We start from the raw sequence: 22,239 nt of genomic DNA, 5'->3' as shown, positions 1-22,239 counted from the left end.
TTTAGACAACTTGTTCGCAATTCTCCAAGGTTTGTCCTTGTAACACATTTGCTGTAGCAACTTAACAAATGCCAGACGATTTGGACGCACCATCTGTTGCCTATTGCAACTTTGTAAAAAGACCCTGACTCATCGGTTGCCCAACTCTTCAAACCAGCAACGTTTTCGACGTTCATTCTGCCAGTTGTTATCAAGAATTCGAAGAGCTAACGCTATCACCGGATAGATAAGTTAACCGCAAAAATATTTACAAAGTACGACTGCCCAGTGTGGTTTGTGTTTTGCGTGTCTCAGTGAACTGGGCAACTTCGTTCCAGTAGGACCTAACTCCTATACTGTGAGCCTTTAGCTCCGGGCATCGTAAATCCCCAAGCGTCACTTTCTCTGCAAGGTTCTTTAGTCTTCGCAATATTGAACGAAGTAGGTGTGGTGTCCACTGTGTCCTCTTTTACTTCTAATCAGCAAGACTATTTAGAATCAAAAGGTAGGACAAAGACCTATAATTCGTAATATTCGTCTGGCTTATCCATGCAAATCAAAATTTGTCACTTAGAAATTTGCAATTTTTAGGTCTCGATTTTGTCTTTGTTTCAGTAAATGGGTGTGTGAACCCGGAACGACTTGAAAATGCCGGAAGTTTATCGTGCCATAAAAATAATCACATGTATGTCAAATCGACAATTTTATATACTTTACAGGAGGGCATAAGAGATGGGCCAACGAAATTTGATGGCCCTTGCCCTACTGGCACTCCTAACGATTGTTAATGCAGTCAGTATCGAAGCTAGAGCGAATGGTGCTTTGGTAATAGGTGGGGATCGCATTCAAGAACTTCATGAAATTCAGGTTTAAAAAAAGAAATCAGACTAGACTTCTTTTTTTAGATATTCAATCAAGTTCCCAAATGTCATAAATGTTTCATTATTTCTACATTACAGGAAGAGCTGAAAACGAAGTTTAAAAATTTCGAAATCATGATGGAATCTGAAGTGGGCAAACTAAAAGAGAAGATTGCGCTGTTGGAGACAAAAGTTCAGGACCAGGATGTCCTGTTGCAAAGCTATAAAGATCGACAGGACGATAGCACTATTCCCACAACAAATGTCGAAATCATGGAACGGAGTAGCAAAAAGACAATTCTAGAACCCAAGACTTGCTTGGAAGCTCGTACGTCTGATCCCTCGTTGGAATCCGGAATGTATTTCATCGATCCGGACGGCCAAGGAAGAGGAGACGACCCCATTTACGTGTACTGCAACATGACTACCGGTAAATGTTTCAAATTGACTTTCAGATAATCAGGTTTAAAATTCTTTCAACGACTTTTCTAAATAGGGTCAACATCAGTGCTTCACGATAGCGAGGATGCAATTGAAGTCGGCCACTGTTTCGATCCCGGATGTTATTCTAGACAGATCAAGTACAACGCTACGCTAAGACAGATTACTATGCTTAGTGAACTCTCGAATGTGTGCCAGCAATCCATTAAAGTATGTGAGAAGATTTACTGATCTACAAATATGTACACGCATTCACGTTAAGTATAATAACTGTTTCAACATTGCGCTGTTATTGTAGGTTGATTGCTATGATGCCGCTTTCGAGTTCAACGGCATTCCTTACGCTTGGTGGACCGACCGCAATGGTGAATCACGGTATTTCTGGGCTGGAAACAATAACAATGCAAGCGGTCGTTACCATACTTGTCAATGCGGATTAGACGGAAATTGTAAAGACAAAAGCCTTTCGTGCAATTGCGACAGCGATTTGGCCATCGAGTTATCAGATGTCGGTATGAAATAAAATTATTCTTTAATATGTTACGTTATAGGCTTCTAGGATTCATGGCAACACATTTTGCGTAATACAGGAACTCTAATGGACAAGGAATTGTTGCCAGTGACAGCATTGCAATTCGGACGAACTATAGCACCCACTTCTACGAACCGTCACACGCTCGGTCGGTTAGAGTGTAGCGGAAAAGTTGTACTCAACGGGATGCCTTCCTCTTGTCAAGATCTTTGGCGGATCGGATATACCCTGAGCGGATTGTATTCCATCAAAGGATCGTCTTCCAACAAAGTTGAAACAGTTTACTGTGACTTCAGCAAACTGCCTGGCGATCAAGGTGCAGTAAACATCGTCTATTTCAGATTAGAGATGTTGTTAACCTTTCCTACTTACAACTATTTATTTAAATTTTTAGATCTCGAGACGCGGATTGGATCCAATAACATTGTAACAGTGCCTGTGTACTTCACCGTTGGGAGGACCACATCATTCTCTACTTTAAACACAATCCTTTCCTTCGAGAAGGAAACACTGAATGTTGGCGATGCTTTTAACATGTCGACGGGTGTTTTCACAGCACCTCGCATCGGAACGTACTTTTTTGTTTTCTCCGGCTTCCCAGAAAATGGCAATCCTCTCTATTTCAACCTTCAGTTGAACGATGCAAATGTTGCCAACTGCTACTCCCCCTACGTCTCAACAAATTGCAATATTCCATTCACCACGAAACTAAGTTCAGGGGATCGAGTTCAGTTGTTTCTCCAAACAGGATCAACAAATAGTGCTGTTTTTACCGGATGGCTGATTGCGGAAGATATTTTCCAATCTTAAATTCTTGGAATCAAAACGGAAACCCTATCAAGCGCTTTAGCAACCTTATGATCAATAAAACATTTTCCATTTTATCATATCATTTACTGTTCAAATTCAGTCAAAATTGACTGTCACAAAGAGGATATGCCGGTGTGGCGGCAGTTCCTCTTGGTCAAAAAAATTTTATCATTGCACTTTGCTTAAAGTGTGTAAAGTTAAAATATTCTTTGGTTTTGATTGTTTACCCACAGAGTGAGAAACAAAAAAAACAAAAAAAACAAAAAAAAAAAAAACAGGCCTGATCTGCATTCGTTCTATAAATGAGGTAGTTAATTAACCCTAACTGAATCAACAAAAATGACAAGAGAAAACAGTTCCAATCAAAGGCATAGCTCAGGAATAATCGTACTCCGTACGATATCACGATTTAGTATAACTAACGCAACCAAATACCCAAAAAGGAAGAATAGAAATACAATTTTTCTTACTTTTAAGCCTGGGAAATACAGCCAGGCTTCCACAAGTGCTCCATCCGTATACTGGTTGAATCCAACGGATAGGAAAAAGGCATCCCGCTTCCTCGTGAATCCGGGAGATTTCAAGAAAATGGAAGAAGAGATCCACAAGACGACCGACAGGTATTTTTCCCATCAAACGGGATGCTGTTTATCTAAATAAAAAATTGGTTACAAAAAATTTATATACAGAAACGACAAGTAAGGCAATTACTTTAGGCAAATTTGAAAATGAAATGAGACAGTGGTTGAACCCTAATTGTTAATAAACAGAAGAATTGAAGGTTTCACTGTAACACACTCACATTTATGAAAGTCATGCAAATCATCATTAAAATATCTAGCAGGTCACACTCACAAGTTCATAAAATCAATAATGAAAAACTTTACCCAAGCGATGACACTGAGATTGTTGCTCATGGCAGGACCAGCACAAGCAAAACTTTAATATCTTGTGGTTACGATTGCTGGCTCAGGCCTCAAATCTGAAAAAAGGAAAAGGTTACATGCTGTGCAAACAAACTGCCATGCATCGACAGGGGGCTTACATGCTTACATGTTGAATGCTAGTCAGAAACTAACATTTCACAAATTTGAAACAGGTTTAGACTCTTCTATTTAATGAACTCCCATACAATCATTATATTCGTACTCTTAGTAGTTAGTAGGTACGTTTTATAGTTACCTGCTAAACAGCATGGAGTGTGCATTGAGGTCTATAAGAGTATAAGGATATCTATAAAGAGACGCGACCAAAGTTGACACGAATGACCAAGGATTAGTAATTGTGTTTGCTGCTGTTTTTCGTGCAGTCACGGCCTAAGTTTCCATCGGTTTCCATAAAAGTGATATATAGTTCCCTTTTCTTTTTAATCATGAACCGCCATGAACTTCGTCTCTTTTGTGGCGAAAGCAGACGATACTAATAATCTTCGCCACGTTTAAGGATTAAGGTATCGATAGAAATTCAAAATCGAACCCCCCTTCCCCCTAAATTCAAACCGCTCAAAAACGATCGAAACGGTTGAATCGCAAGCGCTCGATATCCGCTGAACGGATTGCGATTATTTTAGCATAACTAGTGTCAACAAGTTACACTGATCCCTCCCTACCACGGTCAAGATAAAAGTAAAATAATTCTTTCATCTTTCTGTTATGTAGTGAGTCTCTAGTTATACATTATTGGCGTTCTAGTATGCTCTGAAAAAGAGTACTTCCATTAGGCTAACTCATCCTTGAGCAGTTGTTAATTTTTTGTCTTTCTTTGTTTTTTGTTGACCAGTGTTACCGCCTAATAGATAATTCATAAAATATAGTCTGTTTTCCCTCTCATAGATGTCAATTGAATCATCCCTTTTGTTACCCCTTCTCCCTTCTTTCTCTTTTTGCTTAAAGGGCTTTGGCCTTTGGGGCAAAACGTTTCTTAGTTACACAGTTACGTTGATACACTGTCTCAGAGAGTAGCTAAAAACACACTCGATTTTCATCGTTCATTTTGATTGTGTCTAAAGTGTACGTAGACTCTATACGTGACTGTTCTGTGTTGTGTGAAAACTAGACAAAATCAGTGAAAAATAATTTAGGAGAAGTGTCTCGTCAAGGTGTACATCAGTTGGATACTTATTACACCATCAAAACTGGGCCATCAAATAAGTTCACTTGGGCAGCATAGTTTTCAGAGGTGAAGATGACAACCTCAACCCGTCTCAAGGAAAACGAGGTATAAATAGCTAGGTAGCTTTATTCCTAAAAGTTTTTAACATTTAGTTCCATATTTCTTTACCGGCAACGACAATAAGGGGGTTAGAAGGTTAGATGAAGGCCAAAGAATGTTTTTCTTAGAAATGTCGCATTCTTTACCACTACTAATGAAATTAATTAGAATTTTCAGCAGCGGAAAACAACGCAACGCCCGTCTACTGAAGTTCAATGTTGTCAGATGAACTTTCTGCATATACTAGCCTGCGCCGTAGCGTGCTTAGTGATATTAGAACTTTACATGGAGGTAAACAGTTAAAGCAAAACTGTGTTCTTGTTTCCATAAATAAAAATACGTAGCATAATGAAAATTAAATTGAAATTATGTAATTTTATTGTTATTATGGTGGAGTCTGAGTTAGGTAATCTAAAACAGAAAGTAGCGCAGTTAGATGCAGAGACTCGCGAGCAACAGGATCTTTTGCGGAAGTGTAACACTTGTTCGCGTATTCAACATCGCAATGGTATCACCGGACATGCGCCATGGATCAGAAATAGCGTTGGAGATCACAAGACTTGCTTGGAAGCTCTCACAGCGGACCCTACATTGGAATCTGGAATGTTTTGGATCGATCCCGATGGTCAAGGAAGTGGAGACGGCCCCATTTACGTGTACTGCAATATGACTACAGGTAATTCAGCTGCATTAAGCACACATTCATACGTTAATAAAATATCTCTTATACTTCCAGGATCAACTTCAGTGCTCCATGACAACGAGGATGCAGTCGATATCGACCACTGTTTCGATCCTGGATGCTATTCTCGACCAATTAAGTACAACGCTACGCTAAGACAAATGACGGTGCTTAGTGAACTCTCAGAAGTGTGCCAACAATCCATTCAAGTATAAGTCACGAATCCTTTTCCTAGTGTTAAAGAATAAATTGAATTAATAGTAGTACCTGGTGGGCTATTGTAGATCGACTGCTTCAATGCCGCGTTCAAATTCAACGGCATTCATTACGCTTGGTGGAACGATCGTAAAGGAGATCCACATTATTTTTGGTCTGGGAACAATCAAAACACAAGTGGCGATGGCCGATACCACACTTGCCAGTGTGGACTGGATGGAACTTGTAAAGACAAAAGTCTTTCATGCAACTGTGACAGCGATTTGGCCATCCAATCATCAGATATTGGTACGAAAATTATTTTGCTAGAAAAGCAAGCTATAGTGAGTTTAAAGAGTGCTTGAGTCAGTTAAAGTTTTTTTTTTTTTTTTAATTCAGGAACTTTAACGGACAAGGACTTGTTACCCGTGACTAAACTGAATTTCGGACGGACTGTTGCCCCAGCATCGGTCAACCGTCACACGCTCGGTCGGTTCGAGTGTAGCGGGAAGGTTGTGCTCAACGGGATGCCTTCCTCTTGTCAAGATCTTTGGCGGATCGGATATACCCTGAGCGGATTGTATTCCATCAAAGGATCGTCTTCCAAAAAAGTTGAAACAGTTTACTGTGACTTTAGCAAGGAACCTGACAATCAAGGTACATAATTTAACGTTTTGCGTTCCCAATAGCCGAAAGAGATTTTCGGAATTAAAATATAACTTACAGTATTTGTTTTTTAATTAAACTTCAAGGATTTCAAACGTGGGTTGGATACACCGATGTTAAATCAGAAAATGTTTACTTCAACGTTCAAAGAGAAACTGGATATCACAGTGGCAATGGCCGGCTACTACCATTCGAAAAAGAAATCAATAATGTAGGAAATGCATTCAACTTGAAATCAGGAGTCTTCGTTGCTCCTCGCAATGGAACATACGTGTTTTATTTGTCAATCTCCGTAAATAGTCATAGTTCCCTACTGCTTTCTCTTCGATTGAATGATGCAGATATTGCGTCGTGCCTGAAGACTTCTTACGGCGCTTGGCATTGCAATATCCCATACACATTGAAATTAAAACCAGGAGATAGAGTTCATGTGTCTGTGAAGGAGGGGTCAATAGATAATGCCTACTTTACTGGATTTTTACTTTCAGAAGATATTTTCTCGTCTTAATTTCATTCATGATTATGCTGCATTTTAAATAACCAATGTTAAAATGCCATTGGTTGTGAGAGTATCTTGGAAAGTATCTATTCTTTTACATGTTTTTTTATAGAAGCGAAAGATGTCGGTGCTCCCCCCCCCGCCTCTATCAAACATTTCCGTTTTATATTCATTAACTTGTACCTTAAGAAAAATACGAATACAAAGATTGAGAGAGTTCAAGCGTCAAGACAACCAACAAATGACGATAAAAAACAAATTGTTAATCTTATAAACTTGCCAAAAGGTTATCTTTTCGTTCACTATTGAGTTTTGGGGTTTGCATTTCTTTAAATTTTTGATGAAAAAGATGATGCAAAATCTTTAGCGCGTTTTCTTTTTGTGTCATGGACATTGTTTGAAAAAAAAATCTTCTTGTTAGTAAATTGGTTAATAGAAATCATCAATAAACGTCTTTTGTCCGTGCTTTTCCCACGCCTTCAGGATAATTCATGCTCTATGTTAGCTTGCGTGAAATGGCGCATAAGAGATTGGGAATTGGGATATATATATGAAGCGAATCACTTTTTATATTACGTAATAATTTCAACATCATCTGAGCGGAACCATTTCACGTTAACACGTTTCGCGGTAAAAAATGTTTCCATTTTTTAAAGTTTGAATTTATTTGTTGTCTAAGCGATGGTATGGCCTTGAGTTGATCAAGTCTAAGGACAAAATTCAGTCATGGCTCCGTGAGCGTTGTTATAGGGATCTTGACAAATTAAACAAAATTGGGTTCCATTCTTACGTATCGCTTGCCACAAGGTAGATTCCGCCCCCTTTTTTGTGTGTCCTTCCTCTTATGTCATTCGAAAATCTATACCCGGCCCTCGCTGTAAAAACACAAAGGCTGTCTCAGTCAACCATGACTAGACCATACAAAAGTCATGGCTCGTGGGCAGTAGCCAAGCGGCGAAAATCAGAAAACGTTCGTGCGTTTCATAAAAACAAGTATTGTAAATTTTTATCAGCCATAAAAAAGGAAGATCAATGGATCCGTAGCGATAAGACAGCCAGCAGGCTAAATAGTTTTCTGAGATATCTTATCAACAAACGAGTGCAGAAGCTTTGAGTGAGAGTATAGTGTACGTACGTGTGTGCTCGGGTATCTCTCGCCAACAATAAAATTTAAAAAAAAAAAAAGAGAACTCGTGCATGTTCCAACATTTCTCCTCTAGAGATCTATTAGCCTACTTTCAAAATATGGTTCGACGACAGAGATCGTCCTTCGTCGCAGCGGGACTTGGACTGTTGTTCTTGGTCATTTTCACAATTGTCCCATCTGCCACAAAAGAAAATGAGCAAAGCCTTGGACACTCGGAAAGTTTTCGTGAGTTCCAGGTATGAATATTCTTAATGAATTCGTTTACTTTGATCGTTATATCGATATGCCAACTTGTTAACAGGAACATTTCTGGGCCAAATTCAAACATTTCGAGAGGAAAATGGAATTGGAAGTTGTCAAACTGAAAACGAAGGTAGAACTGTTGGAAACAAAAGTTGCAGAGCAGGCATTCTTACTGAAGGAGTGCAAGATGTCTTCTGATAAGAAATACGAAAACAAAATGCCATTGGATTATAATAGAGAAAAAGTAGACTATAGTCTACTGCCAGTCAGAAAGCAGTATCAAACACCCAAGACTTGTTTGGAAGCTCTTACAGCAGATCCTTCACTAGAATCGGGAATGTATTTTATTGATCCTGACGGCCATGGTATGGGAGACGAACCTATTTACGTCTATTGCAACATGACCACAGGTAAATTAAAAAAAAAAAAAGAAAGCAAACGAAATTTTATCTTCTTTTAAAAAAATATTTTTGCTAATATAGGCTCATCGTCCGTATTACACGACAGCGAGGATGCAATTGATACTGGCCACTGTTTCGATCCCGGATGCTATTCCCGACAAATTAAGTACAACGCTACGCTAAGACAAATAACAATGCTAGCTGAAGTCTCCAATGAATGTCAGCAGTCAATCGAGGTAACATGCTAACTCCCCCCTCTGTTGCATTCACATTAATTTTAGCAAAGTATTTGACCTAACGTTTTCGGATATGTTTATGCACTACAAAAGGAAAAATTTATCAATAATGGATATTCTGTTACTAGGTCGATTGCTTCGATGCTGCGTTTGAGTTTAATGGAATCGCTTACGCTTGGTGGAACGACCGAAATGGTGACCCGCGTTACTTCTGGTCTGGCAAGAATAACAACTTAACTAGCCATTATCATACATGTCAGTGTGGTTTGGAAAAATCTTGCGTTGATAAAAGCCTTTCGTGCAACTGCGACAGCGATTTAGCCGTGGAATTGTCTGACATAGGTATTTAGAAATCAGCCATTTTGCCAGGCGAAAGTTGTTCACCTGTTCATATTTCTTTCCTAAAGGAGTCATCACAGAAAAGGACTTGCTTCCACTGACAAAGTTGAATTTCGGACGGACGATCGCACCGACCTCAGTTAAACAGCACAAACTTGGTCGAATGGAGTGCAACGGAAAAGTTGTGCTCGACGGAATGCCAGCATCGTGCGAAGATCTTTGGCGGATCGGCTACACTCTAACCGGATTGTATTCCATCAGAGGATCGTCTTCTAACAAAGTTGAAACGGTTTACTGCGATTTCAATAAACTACCTGGCGACGAAGGTAAAAATAAAATCACAACATCGCCTACAAGAACACGGGCGATAGAATTTCGACTCATTAATTCTTTTACAAACTTCTCAGGTCTCCAGACGTGGATCGGTTATGTTGACCTTAAATCGGAACCCGTGTACTTTAACGTTGAAAGGAATACAACCTACAGCACTTTCAACGAGGCAATGCCGTTCGATTGGGAAACACTGAACGCAGGAAATACGTTTAACGTGTCGTCGGGAATTTTCACTGCACCTCGCAGCGGAACTTACTTCTTCGCCTTTTCAAGCTTTTCCGCAAACACATATGATAATTTTTATTTTTATCTGAAAGTGAATAGTGCCCTAAAAGCGGACTGCGTGACTCAAGCAGGAAGGATTTATAACTGTCATATCTTATACACTGTAAGGTTACTTCTCGGAGACGAAATTCAGGTGTCTCTTCAACAAGGATCAACGAATAGCGCTCATTTTATCGGCGTGTTGCTCGATGAAGACATTTTTCAATCTTAATGTATGATGCACATTGTTTTTCAATTTTTGTGATGAAACACTCGCTGTCATTCACCAACTGTTAAGCGAACTCTAAGAAAATCGGTTTTAAAAAACCGAACAGTTCTGTAATCTGTGTTAACCAATACAAACAAGTTCAAATTAAACAGGTGAACCGACCCTGTTAAATCAAGTGGCCTGTAGCGTGAAATTTGACGAAGCAAAAAAAGAAAAAGAAAACATTTCTAGTCTCGTAAATAAATAAATGCACGTTGCACTTTCGAACTATTTCCAGCGAGCTTATTTTGAATCAATAAATAAGATATCCCACAAAACTAAAGGCCCACTTCAAACTTGGCCTCAATATGCCAATAAAATGACGAACCTATTTTCTGTCGCCTGCAACAAAATTTTTTTTTACGATTTCAGCATTTCCTTTTCCCAAGAGGTTTTACGCGCGTTTTTATTTCGTTTTCCATCGCCCCTCATGTAACACTAAATACCCTGGCTCCTACCATTTGAAAGGTACCGGCACTTTCCTTTTGTAATCGTTAACAACTCTTTACTGGTTTCGCAACGCAAGACCCTACGAGTTAGTTGTTGTTTCCCTTTTTTTGCGACAAGCAATATTTCAGGTGCACTGGCATATGGCGAATGAGACAAGATTTTCTTATGCGATCTTGAAAATGGCCTTATTTTAAGCCCACGAAGGGAGACGGACGAGAGAGTCGCCCGTGTACTGTAGCATCAAGGAATTTTCAACAATAGAGAATTATGAGACCACAAGAGAAAGAAAGTTTGCTCTGCTATACGGCTTTAGCTACAGCAGGACCTAAATTTGTTTATGCCGGCCTTGCATTAGCAGATTCACTGGTATGAATAGTGAGGTTATTGGTGGTAGTTTTCATTTTCTTTCACCTTCACTGGATCTCACTCGACTGCTTAAAAGGCGAGCGCTTGGACGTTTCTTATCAGCGTTGATCGAGCAACGACAAAAGAAGCATCGGCTTGTTCTAGGTAAGGAAGTTTGCAAAGGAAACAACAACACATCTTGGAAATTTAAATTTTCCCCTTAAAGTTCCCTCAGTTAAAAATTGCTCTTTTTTTTATAAGTTTCGCCCAATTCCAATTTTCTTTAAAGTTCCCCTTAAAACTATCGCACACTATTGGCAAAAGAATTTAAATCAACAATTGAAAAAAAAAAAAAAATTGAATAAATAATAGTGGAGTCAATCATTGTTGACAAATCGTTAGTACCTGCATAAGTCGCCTATACTACTGTTTTGTAATACGAAAAATCCTTTTTTATTACAGATCTTGTTGTTTGAAAACCCCATCGAAATCCCCCAATCGAAAGGACTATTCCCTATCGTCAACCATGAAGGCAGTAGTAAGTTATAACCATGCTTAATACAGACGATTGGAAACTTACCGATATCCTGTTGTGTCTTGTAGACTGTTTTAATGACGTGCCTCGTTGCCGCGGCGGTGGCTGCTCCACAATACCACTACCAACGACCGCAATCTAATCAAGCGGCTCCCTCCGTTTCGGCCGATCAATGGGCCGCTATGAATCCGCTTAATTCACAGAACGGCGATCTGGAAGAAATTAAAAACCAATGGGAACGCTTTCTTGAGTAATGACACTTCAATCGCTAGACGAATTGACTGGTACACACACGATAATTTTTCAATTATTTAGATACCTTCCATGGTTGAGAGGAGCTGTAGGGCCGGCTGGACCTGCTGGAGAAACCAAGTACGTTGCCGGGCCTCCTGGTGCTCCTGGACCACAAGGTTATGCTGGTCCTAAAGGAGACAAGGGAGATGCAGGCGCACAGGGCGCCACTGGCGAGGCCGGACCTCAAGGAAATCCTGGCGCTGATGGAGCTCAAGGACCTCAAGGATTGAAAGGCGAATCTGGCGCAGATGGAGCTCCTGGGGCAAATGGATCTCCAGGTGAACCCGGAGCCAAGGGAGATGCTGGATTGAATGGCGCAGATGGAGCTCCAGGAGCTCCAGGAGCCCCAGGCAAAGATGGATACAACGGAGCCCCAGGACCTGTTGGACCAAAAGGAGACACTGGCGCACCTGGAATCACTCTGCCATCGAAAATCCCTGGCCCTCCTGGTGCTCCTGGTTATCCTGGTAAAGACGGAGCACCTGGCGCTCCTGGACCACAAGGATTAGTCGGCCCCGTTGGACCTGCTGGACTTCAAGGCCCCGCTGGCAAGGACGGTGCTCAGGGTAATCCAGGTGTTGCTGGACCTAAGGGAGATGCTGGTAAACCTGGTTACAACGGAGCTCCTGGAAAAGACGGACTCCCAGGTGCCCCAAGCACGCAACCTGGCCCTGCTGGACCTCAAGGACTGGCTGGATCACCAGGCAATGACGGCGCTCCGGGTAAAGATGGAGCTGTTGGTCCAGTTGGTGCTCCAGGCAAAGACGGACTTGACGGTGCTCCCGGTGCTCAAGGTTTTTAGTTTTAGAAATTAAAAAAGAAAGAAACATTAATAAAATTGTTGTTTTAGGTCCTCAAGGTGAACAAGGCAAACCTGGTAAGGATGGTTATCCTGGCGCTGCTGGTGCCCCTGGCGAAACTGGACCTCAAGGAATCCAAGGACTCCAAGGTGAACAAGGCCCTGCTGGAACTCCTGGCAGCCCTGGACCGCAAGGATTAGTTGGCCCCGTCGGCCCAGCTGGAGCCGAAGGTAAAGTGGGTCCTGCCGGAGAACCTGGAACTCCTGGCCCTGAAGGGCCAATTGGATCAATCGGCCCAGCTGGACCAGAAGGTAAACCCGGCCAACCCGGAGCTACCGGCCCAGTTGGCCCAGCTGGCCCTCCCGGCGCCCCGGCAACGAAAGCTCCTTACCCCACTCCCGCCTACACAACCGCCTCACCCAGCGCACCCTACTACAGAGAAGCTCCAAAGGACACTTGGTTCAGTTGGTAAAATTTGTTCCAATTTGAATATTTCGGCTAAGAACTCTAACACCAACCCTATTTAATGATGCAAAATAGCTACTTTCGCAAGAATCTTTCGAGAAAGTAATAACACACCGATGTATTGAAAATCTCTGCACTTTTCTCTGTGTACATTGCAAAAAGGATTCGCACGAAATGTGGAAATAAACAGTATTTAATCTTATCCTGCAAGTGTGTGTTTGGGGCGAAAGCTTTAACAAGTGTGGGATATAATAATGATTAAGCTCTCCAGATATCTTTTAAAGTTAGATATGTCTCAATTTTTGTTTACGATTAAACAACTTAATTCAGTAATTGTACAACTAAAACTAGATAGCAGCGTTTCAAACTTCCACGCTAACAATATTTTCTACGAAAAAATAATCAGAACTTGTGTATCAGATAACGAATGGGAGTCTTCCGAGAAAATGGGCAAGATTTGAAATTTTGACGATGATAAGTTAAGTGTCAATTTCATTAAAATTAAGAACAGCAAATTTTAAATAAACTAAAATCACGAAGGAAACTATACTAAGACAAAGTCATGAAAACTAAAAAGAGGTACCCGGCACAAATAGTTGCACAAGTGGGGAAGAAACTGAAAACTTTTTAGAGTAGACGCAAATAATATCAAAAAGTAATTTCGTACCAAAGTTGCAAAGAATTACTCCGATTGTGCGGTTTGGATTCGCGTCAAAAGAACATTACAGTCACGACACTGACCTAGTTTTTAAAAAATTAAGAAATTTAGTATCTAGAAAAAACCAACATAATGGAATATTTTTTTTTTTTTACCGGGGGTCATTGCGGAAGCACTAAAAGCGGCTCGGGCGGCAGCATGAGTTTTGGGATTTTGCTTGGCATTGCTGTAAGTTGCTCTAGTCTTTGCTCGAGAAATCACTCGTGGGTTGGAACTCAAAGTCGGCGAGGTAACGGCAACATCAAGACCACCAGACTTTGCCCGAGATTTTGCACAGGATGCGGAACCCAAAGGAGTAGCAGTAGTGACATTTGGAGCAGCCGATTTGAATTCAGAAGTCGCGTCAATTCGTCTGAGAACAACACTGCAATCGCGACATTGACCTAGTTAAAAATTGAGAATGAAAGGTAGAGTAAAAACAACAAAAATGATTAACAGTTTTTACTGGCAATTGCGGTAGCCAAAGCGGCTACTCGAACGGCAGCACGGGTTTTAAGCTGTGTAGCAAGTGGTTTGATATTCAGGCGACCAATAGTTTTTAAATCAGTAATCTGAGAAGCTGCGCGAACGACAGAACCCGATCCGGCATTGGTTGAAACTATACCGGCACCAGATTTGGTGAGAGAAACCAGGCGAGGGACAACAGCAGATGAGATGCGCGTCAAGTTAGAAGTGGTAGATTTGGCCCGAGAAGTAGCACAAGCTGCGGATTTCAAAGGAAGAGTGACACTCGGAGCAGAAGATTTTAATCCAAATGTCGTGTCAATTCGTGTGAGAACTACACTACAGTCGCGGCACTGACCTAGTTTGAAAATGAGCATTCAAGATTAAGTAAAAAATAACAAACAAGAACTTTTAATCTTTTATACTAAGGGCATAGGCATTGGCAGGAGTAACTAAAGCTCGAACAGTAGCACGGGATTTAGCTTGGCTAACAAGTGAACTAGAGCTGTGAGCTGCACCAGGCTTTGCTCGAAAAGTCGCGCGCGTGTTGGAACTCGAATGAGGGGTGATAACAGTAACATCTGGAGCAACAGATGTTGTCCGAGAATTCGCCAATACAGGATCAGCCCGAGTTGGGTTCGAGGTTTTCAAACGGGAAGGACCAACCAACCGCTAGATTTAAGAGTTAAATAAAGACAAAATAATGGATTAGATTTACAGCGTTAACAGTGAATCCTTTTTTCGTTGACAACTTCTCGGCATGGTGGGTTTCCGACTCGCTGATTTCCTATCAAAATCCCTTCGAATAGATTATTTTTACGGTCTTCTAAACGCTCTTCGGCATTCATCAATTGAGGAAAGTTTGTAATTGCATATTTTTTTATTTTTCTCCAATACCTGGCCTATAACATAAGATATTGATTAAGTGAAAGCTTATTAATGAAAAATTTAAAAGAAATAACCTGTTCGATCTTGGCTGTTGTCTTAGTGATCATAAGACTCGTCGCAGATTGGCGAACTGCAGAGGACTTCATAGTCGTCATGTTAGCAGAAGAACTACGACGTAAACCCGGGGCGATATTGGAAGCAGTACCCATAATAGGGAAATGCTAAAAGAAAATAAATATCCAGAAGAAGGCATCGCCATGTTAAATTCTCAATTCGACCAAGATCATAAATTCTATTTTTGTTTCCATAAATTGTGGGGTATTTAAGACTTAATTTATTTAAAAAAAAAAAATTTCTTGTGTTCATCTTAGTTTTTATCAATCTCTATTATAAGTTTAAGAAACACAAGCAGTAGGTACTGTAAAACATGCCCATGAAAAGAAAAAGAAAATGTGTCAATCTTAGCATTATCTGTACCTGCTGTGGCATCAAATTTGGTGAAGAAGTAAACAAGGAGATGAAGAACACTAGCAATATGACTTGTTTGATAAGCACAGGACGACCATTTACAGCTATTTTTCTTTTGCTTTCTGTCAATAGCAGGAGTCTTTACTGATTTTGTGAAGTATTTCCTGAAGGAAATGAGTCAAGATGTTATGATTGCTGCAATATGGCTTGTTGCTTGGCTAGCCCCGTCTGGATTGTTATATGGCTTCAGCAAATAAGTCACAAAACACCTGTACACAGACAAATAATCTGGAATGGCTATGTATGTTGCTTAATAATTATTCCTCAAACTTACTCATGACTAATAGTTTCCAGCTGTATAGGTAAGATACCAATGATTCTTTACTCAGACCAAACTTGGATTGCAAAACTTGTCATAAACAAGGACTCTGTAACACATTCACAATTTATGTCCATCTTTAAATACTTTCTTCATCAGCAACTATACACAGATTCAAGATTGTCGATGGCAAACGAAGTAACGAACAAACGAAGATTGTTTTAGCAGACGACAACACAAACATCACGAAGGCTTTGACACTTCCGTGTCGCGGTTTTTTTTCCTACACACTCAAATAAAAATGATCAGCATAATACATGTTTCAATTCTCTTAATTCTAGAAACCGCATAATATTTAAATGAAAAGAAAAGGAACAATAAAAAAAAATTATAACAAAAACATTAGGAACTATTTGGCGGAGGGATACATGTCGCCTGCAGCAGACTGCACGGAGGCGCCACCGCGCGTCAATTTGAAAAATGAAATACAAGGTGCATGACCATTAAAATTTGGTTAGATCTATTGCCACGACATATGTCTCAGGTTACTCGTATGACATCTATTTTAAAGCAATAATCAAATGAAATTATCAAGCCCATTTCAATTTGTCATTTTTCATTGATTAAAATTTATAACATAATTAAGTGTTAACCATTTTTCCCCCCTGCGATTCATTTTCATTTGTGACGCACAGGTGGCGTTGAGCTCCACCTTATCGATCAATTAAGGCCCTTGTTGTTTTTGACATAACAACACAAAAACAGTGACTAATAATTGTGCAACACTAAGAACAAATCTACGCGACTCGGCGACTGACCAACAAAAAACAAATCGCCGAGATGTCGTCCCACTAGTCCAGCCCTCTCCCCAGGAAACAGCCCCACAGCATCGCCAGCATGGTGTCGCCAGACATCACAGAAAAACTCCAGGATAAACAAAAAACCATTCCCCCATCCAAAAAACAAAACAAAATTTAAAAAACCAGCCAAGAAACAAATCAGAAGATCAACTCACAAGCCGGTGCTGAGGGTCTTCAATTAGAAGACCAGAAGTCTACTAAATCCGGCTACGCCGGATCTATGCAGACGCACCTACCCCCCATCACATCAGTTTACAATCCAAACCACAGACTAGAGGGTCTTAGTCTGTGTCCAAACTTAGATTTGTTCCTCAGAGGAAAATGAAGGTTGTGAAGCGCATATTCGGTCGCAGTCGCAGTAAGCCTGCTCCTAACATGTCTGACATGATATCCAAGGTTTTCCCTTCCTGCATGGATATAAGACAAAAAACTTGTTTATAACTTGTTATATCTTCTTTACACAGGTCGACGAAAGAAGAGAAGATATTGAGAAAAAAATCAGCAAATTGGATGTTGAGTTGAAAAAGTACAGAGATCAAATGGCCCAAATGGGAGAAGGTCCAGCTAAAAATGCAGTGAAGCAAAAAGCTCTTCGAGTGCTCGAGCAAAAAAAAAGGTAAAAAGAAGAAATTACTTTAGAATAACTATGGGTAAAAATTTAATAAGAATGCTCTGCCCAGATATGAAAAAATAGCTGGTAATTTGCGTCAACAGAGATTTTCCATGGAACAGGCTAAGTATGTCAAACAAATGTTGAAATATACACAGTCTACGGAGAAAGCCATGCAAATTCAATTAGAGGTTAGACTTATTATCTACTTTCGTAGTATTGAGCAGAACATAAAATTTTTTGTTTTCATTCCAAAAAAAGGATATCCAAGATGATATGGCTGATATGCTTGAACAAGCTGATGAAGTCCAAGAAGCCCTTGGTAGAAGCTATGGAACCCCTGACATTGATGAAGATGAACTGCTGGAAGTTGAAGCTGAACTGGAAGCTCTGCGGAAATGGTCGATGAATCCTTGTGATGAAACGCTGGGCGATGAAATGCTTGGAGATGAAGATTCATCTTATCTTGACGAGCCAGACAGGGAACCAGGAGCTGAAAGCCTTAACGTGGTATGCAAATTTTTGTATTTCTTCACTGTATTATTGATATTGAACTGTTTTTGATGTTTGTGTTTTGTTTGTTTGTTTAAGGATGGTGTTGCTGTGGATGAATTTAGATTACCAAAGATTACTGCCTTTATATCCAGATCAGTCAGGAATCTATCCATCTTCAACAACAGGTCTGCTTGCAACAGAAACCAATCCGTTATTAAACGGAAATCTAATTCCACAACGGTAGAGGTTAGACTTATTATCTACTTTCGTAGTATTGAGCAGAACATAAAATTTTTTGTTTCTATTCCAAAAAAAGGATATCCAAGACGATATGGCTGATATGCTTGAACAAGCTGATGAAGTCCAAGAAGCCCTTGGTAGAAGCTATGGAACCCCTGATATTGATGAAGATGAACTGGAAGCTGAACTGGAAGCTCTGGGTGATGAAATGCTTGGAGATGAAGATTCATCTTATCTTGATCCGATAAAAGCTCCGTCAGCGCCAGACGGGGAACCAGGAGCTGAAAGCCTTAACGTGGTATGCCAATTTTTGTATTTCTTCACTGTATTATTGATATTGAACTGTTTTTGATATTTGTGTTTTGTTTGTTTGTTTAAGGATGGTGTTGCTGTTGATGAATTTGGATTACCGTAAGTCACCATTTGTCTAAATCTTAAGAATTCCAATTCTGGCAATTTTGTGAATATTAAGTTTGAATCTCGCGCGCTCTTTGTTACTGATCGATTTTTTAAAAATCGACTATTACGTTTACACGCCAACTCTTACATTGCAATTTTATTTTAAAAATCGCTGTTATTAGTCAACTAATTCTTGCCAATTTTGACAAGGGTTATTACAGCTTTTATGTTTAATTTTTTTCTCGGTTTCCCTAAACAAAATAAGCTTAACTTGGGTTTCTCATATCTCGCTGCAAGAAGAGCAAGCTCCTCCTACTTTTCGTTTTCTCTTTATTAAATTTTTCTTCCCATTTTCCTAGTAACTTTCTAGTAAAAAAAGACACAAACATAATTTTATTACATAGAAAAACTTAATCATTGTCATTTTCGATTATTTTTGTTTCCTTGTTTTCAAATTTAGTTATATACCAATGCCACAACAGCGAGACGTGCAATCCAGCGGATCAGAAGATATTGGAGGGGCAAAGCCTAAGCGATCGCTCATGTTTCTTCCCGATGGAGTTACAAGTTTCTTAACGAAATTTGTCGCAAAACCTAAACCAAGTAAGGAAGTTGTTGCAGGATTGTGAGGGGGGATTGCTTTTTTGCCTGCTTCATTCCCACTCACTTGCATGCGTATATATAGCTTCTTCTACATATGCATCAACACGCAATTGTATCTTGTTAACTGCTTTGGCTTTGTCCTTTGGTGGCGTTGGTCTGTAGTTCTATTCGGTTGTAACACCTGTCTAATCTTGTTTATTAGGAAATACCCTAGATTTGTTGGGTGGAGTTGGCAGGTCCAACAACTCAACGCCTGTTGGTGGCGCTTTGGGGACGAGTCAATCGAGGAAATCACCATTGCTAGGTGAGAAAGAGGATCAACGAACTAGCAGCCGTGGATCCGGTGGTGGTGGTTGGTCTCAACAGAACGATAGAGGCCAGCAACAGCGGTTCCAACCCAAACACGAAAAGAGCACGAACACGAAGGCAGTCAAGAAAAGAATGGCGCCACCGCCACCACCACCTCCCCTTCCACCTCCTCCTCCGGGGCAGCAACAAATTTCGGAAGTGTTGGGTGATTTCTTGGATGAAATTCCGTAAGTATCACTGTCACACTGTTGTTACTTAGCACATGAGATTAGCAGTCTCACGCCTAAACCACTCGGCCACCTCGTTCTGTGTTGATGTAGTCAACTAAGAACTTGCCTCTGCTTATTTTAGGAATGAGAACAGGTCCAACATCCCAACGCCTGTTGGTGGCGCTTCCGGGACGAGTCAATCGAGGAAATCACCATTGCTAGGTGAGAAAGAGGATCAACGAACTAGCAGCCGTGGATCCGGTGGTGGTGGTCGGTTTCAACAGAACGATAGAGGCCAGCAACAGCGGGGAGGAAATGGAAGATCAAATTCTCGTGGCCGTGCACGTGGTAACAACGCTGGTGGAGGTCAGAATACTGATCGCAGAGATGGCGAAGGCGAGTCTGCTGACACCGTTGCAGTTTCTGCCGATGGTGAAGCTTCAACAGACGAAGAGTCTCCAGAGAGACCCATCTGCCACGACAAAACGCGCTCGTTCTTCGATTCAATCAGCTGCGAGGCTGTGGAGCGCAGCAAAGGGTAAGATATCATAATTTTTAATTTGATGGTTTGATGGACTGGTGACTTATAATATTATATTTTAAGTAGCAATACTCAACGGACAGATTGGCGCCAGGAGCGAAAATTAAATGCCGAGACATTCGAGTTACCTTTCAATCAACGCCGAGGTGGATTTAATCGTGGAGGCGGTGGTGGGCGTGGTGGTGGCGGCGGAGGTGGAGGTTGTTATCGCCAGCAGAATAACGATGGCTATCAACAGCGCGACGGTGGCTATCAGCAACGTGAAGATGGTTACCAACGTGAAGGCGGATATCAGAACCGAGATGTAGGATATCAACAGCGTGAAGGCGGCTTTCAGCAAAGAGATGGAATTTTTCAGCAACGCAGTGGCTATCGGGGATCAGGACATCAGGTGGTTACCGAGGTGGCCGTGGTGGACGAGGTGAACGGTGGAGGAAATCGCGACTCCGAAAGTACTGGTCAGCCCAGAGGTGGTTACAACCAAAGGAGGAATTGGGTAAGTGATGATACTGCAACAATTAATTCAAATTTTAATTTTTTCTTTCTTTAATAGCAACAACAGGAGAATCGAGCTTAGAAAATGTACGAGAGCCGGTTATTGATGCGCTACTTTGAAGCATGGGGAATGATTCCGTTGGACATTTGATGAGAAATATGGGGGGCAATTGGTGTGAGAGGTTCTGTTTGGTAGAGTTGGAAAACGGCGTCAGATTAGTGATTGAGTGGTGCGAGTGGGTGTACAGTTTCTTTTGGTTTGTTTTCTCGCCGTCGGTGTGAAGTGATCGTAACTCTTGTTGCGCCCTCCTCTCTTCGCTGGTGAGGATTTTTTTTTTTTTTAGGATTGAGATCCTTTGGATTTAACACCTAGGAAGTTGGAATGTTCGTTTTTCTTTTGTTTTGTTTTTCTCACCTGTTATTTCCTTAATTATTGTAGAGACTTTTGAGTTTTGACTTTCTTTTCTTTTCTCGTCTATTCATATTTTGCATCTGTCCCCCCAGTTCACTCTATTTATGTCTCCCAGCTGCCCCCTTTACATAGTCCCAATTTCCCCTTCCAATTTTTCTAAATGAATTTGCGTGGGATGTAAGTCATGTAATTGAACAAGTTTGTCAAATTTTCGGATTTGCAGAGATGTGTGCAACGTTTGGAACCCGCCAGTGATTTTGCACGACGTGGCAAATTTTAATTTTCGTATTGTACGTGACTCGCGCTTCGTCCATACTTTTGTTTTGGTATACAAAATTCCACGACTTGTGAAGAACACCGACAAAAGGGCACTATCGTCTTCTGTATTGTTTATGTGCTCCTATGTCTTGCGGGCATGTACGACTAGCTCGTAAAAGCAAAAGTACAGTCAATAAAATCGTCGTGTAATCCGTTATTTTGTCATGACTTGACTCGTTATTTGGTTTTGAACAAATTGATGCGAAATTTAAACATTCCATTGCTGAATCGACCAAAACTGACGTTTTCGGTATCGAGTAAGGTTGTTGCGATTATTTATGGTACTAATGGCAGTCCGCAGTCCTGAAAGACGCAAGAGTTGTGTCGTTTGCTGCATTCGATTTCTTCAGTTCCGTACTGAATTCCGTAATAAATTGTGATCCACCTAATTTCCTCAAAGTAAAATTAAATGTAAAAATTAATTTTTCGTTATAATTAGTTAATTACCATTTGAAACAGACAGAACGTAAGACGTTGGCCAAATAACAAGGAAATTGTCGTATAAATGTGGGTTGTATCCTCCTACACAATCTAACTGCGAAACCGGATTCCATCCAGCGGAGCCGAATGGAGTTGAGACAAATATCGCTTTAGATTTTCCTTTCAAGCCAGGACAGTAGCATTCATTAAAATATTTTCGAACGTCTTTATTGAATGATATGGTCGATGAATTGCTGCCTAAAATTTGGCCGTGAATGCAGTGGGATAAAAATAAAAAGCAAAGTGTCAGCGGCCGTTGTATCTCGTCCAGTCAACTCCACGTGAGACATCCAGCACCTTTTGCTTCAATTCAAAATTGGTCAGGTCCTCAGCTATTTCAACTTGGTAACCGGAGAGAGAGAAATGTAAAATGTTTCTCTTAATGTCCGGCAATCGGCTTCATTCTGTCAATTTTGACAGCACGGGACAGAGAGTA

General features: G+C 40.6%; 6 protein-coding genes and 1 long non-coding RNA gene across 17 annotated transcripts; 5 read left to right on the top strand and 2 right to left on the bottom strand.

Annotated features, from left to right (window-relative positions):
• The first annotated feature begins 103 nt into the window (after positions 1-103).
• LOC124195798 lies at positions 104-2,696 on the top strand. Of its 4 annotated transcripts, XM_046590385.1 has the most exons (8): positions 144-484; positions 571-679; positions 723-846; positions 939-1,269; positions 1,336-1,490; positions 1,579-1,792; positions 1,871-2,128; positions 2,207-2,696. In XM_046590385.1, exons 2-8 carry the CDS (start codon positions 663-665, stop codon positions 2,620-2,622), a joined length of 1,515 nt encoding a protein of 504 aa, XP_046446341.1. In that variant the 5' UTR covers positions 144-484; positions 571-662; the 3' UTR covers positions 2,623-2,696. The 4 variants fall into 4 exon arrangements, with proteins under 4 accessions (XP_046446342.1, XP_046446341.1, XP_046446345.1 ...); XM_046590386.1 differs by lacking the exon at positions 571-679 and having other exon boundaries at positions 104-484; positions 699-846; XM_046590389.1 differs by lacking the exon at positions 571-679 and having other exon boundaries at positions 145-420; positions 699-846.
• Positions 2,697-4,506: 1,810 nt separating this feature from the next.
• Positions 4,507-7,092, top strand: LOC124195793. Of its 2 annotated transcripts, none has more exons than XM_046590372.1 (7): positions 4,507-4,839; positions 5,002-5,124; positions 5,230-5,509; positions 5,570-5,724; positions 5,800-6,019; positions 6,110-6,367; positions 6,463-7,092. In XM_046590372.1, exons 1-7 carry the CDS (start codon positions 4,807-4,809, stop codon positions 6,882-6,884), a joined length of 1,491 nt encoding a protein of 496 aa, XP_046446328.1. In that variant the 5' UTR covers positions 4,507-4,806; the 3' UTR covers positions 6,885-7,092. The 2 variants fall into 2 exon arrangements, with proteins under 2 accessions (XP_046446328.1, XP_046446329.1); XM_046590373.1 differs by having other exon boundaries at positions 4,524-4,839; positions 5,011-5,124.
• A 685-nt stretch (positions 7,093-7,777) lies between these two features.
• On the top strand, positions 7,778-10,215 carry LOC124195787. Its single transcript, XM_046590368.1, has 6 exons — positions 7,778-8,258; positions 8,324-8,675; positions 8,748-8,902; positions 9,031-9,244; positions 9,310-9,567; positions 9,649-10,215. Exons 1-6 carry the CDS (start codon positions 8,073-8,075, stop codon positions 10,068-10,070), a joined length of 1,587 nt encoding a protein of 528 aa, XP_046446324.1. The 5' UTR covers positions 7,778-8,072; the 3' UTR covers positions 10,071-10,215.
• Positions 10,216-10,957: 742 nt separating this feature from the next.
• On the top strand, positions 10,958-13,197 carry LOC124195789 (collagen alpha-1(I) chain-like). The gene is made up of 5 exons (XM_046590370.1): positions 10,958-11,066; positions 11,364-11,439; positions 11,505-11,686; positions 11,752-12,524; positions 12,581-13,197. The coding sequence occupies exons 2-5, from the start codon at positions 11,428-11,430 to the stop codon at positions 13,000-13,002; spliced, it is 1,389 nt and encodes a 462-aa protein (XP_046446326.1). The 5' UTR covers positions 10,958-11,066; positions 11,364-11,427; the 3' UTR covers positions 13,003-13,197.
• Positions 13,099-16,091, bottom strand: LOC124195790. The gene is made up of 8 exons (XM_046590371.1): positions 15,848-16,091; positions 15,523-15,782; positions 15,120-15,266; positions 14,910-15,059; positions 14,583-14,829; positions 14,159-14,515; positions 13,809-14,096; positions 13,099-13,736 (listed from the first exon to the last, which is right to left on the bottom strand). Exons 2-8 carry the CDS (start codon positions 15,532-15,534, stop codon positions 13,678-13,680), a joined length of 1,260 nt encoding a protein of 419 aa, XP_046446327.1. The 5' UTR covers positions 15,535-15,782; positions 15,848-16,091; the 3' UTR covers positions 13,099-13,677.
• Positions 16,092-16,607: 516 nt separating this feature from the next.
• On the top strand, positions 16,608-21,475 carry LOC124195786 (protein LSM14 homolog A-like). 7 transcript variants are annotated; one of them, XM_046590362.1, is made up of 12 exons: positions 16,608-17,088; positions 17,157-17,308; positions 17,373-17,493; positions 17,564-17,812; positions 17,894-18,043; positions 18,114-18,335; positions 18,417-18,448; positions 18,897-19,039; positions 19,242-19,575; positions 19,700-20,095; positions 20,165-20,594; positions 20,652-21,475. In XM_046590362.1, the coding sequence occupies exons 1-12, from the start codon at positions 17,014-17,016 to the stop codon at positions 20,673-20,675; spliced, it is 2,328 nt and encodes a 775-aa protein (XP_046446318.1). In that variant the 5' UTR covers positions 16,608-17,013; the 3' UTR covers positions 20,676-21,475. The 7 variants fall into 7 exon arrangements, with proteins under 7 accessions (XP_046446318.1, XP_046446320.1, XP_046446321.1 ...); XM_046590364.1 differs by having other exon boundaries at positions 16,614-17,088; positions 19,242-19,415; positions 19,852-20,095; positions 20,162-20,594; XM_046590365.1 differs by having other exon boundaries at positions 16,620-17,088; positions 19,242-19,298; positions 19,735-20,095; positions 20,162-20,594.
• On the bottom strand, positions 21,273-22,164 carry LOC124195792. The gene is made up of 2 exons (XR_006875428.1): positions 21,771-22,164; positions 21,273-21,708 (listed from the first exon to the last, which is right to left on the bottom strand). It is a non-coding gene; the product is annotated as an uncharacterized LOC124195792 (long non-coding RNA).
• Between the last annotated feature and the right edge of the window lie 75 nt (positions 22,165-22,239).

This window comes from Daphnia pulex, chromosome 6, assembly GCF_021134715.1.
Source record: "Daphnia pulex isolate KAP4 chromosome 6, ASM2113471v1".
Classification (NCBI taxonomy): Eukaryota; Metazoa; Arthropoda; class Branchiopoda; order Diplostraca; family Daphniidae; genus Daphnia; species Daphnia pulex.
Note: the sequence above shows the minus strand (reverse complement) of the source record. Positions and strands in the feature narration are given on the sequence as shown.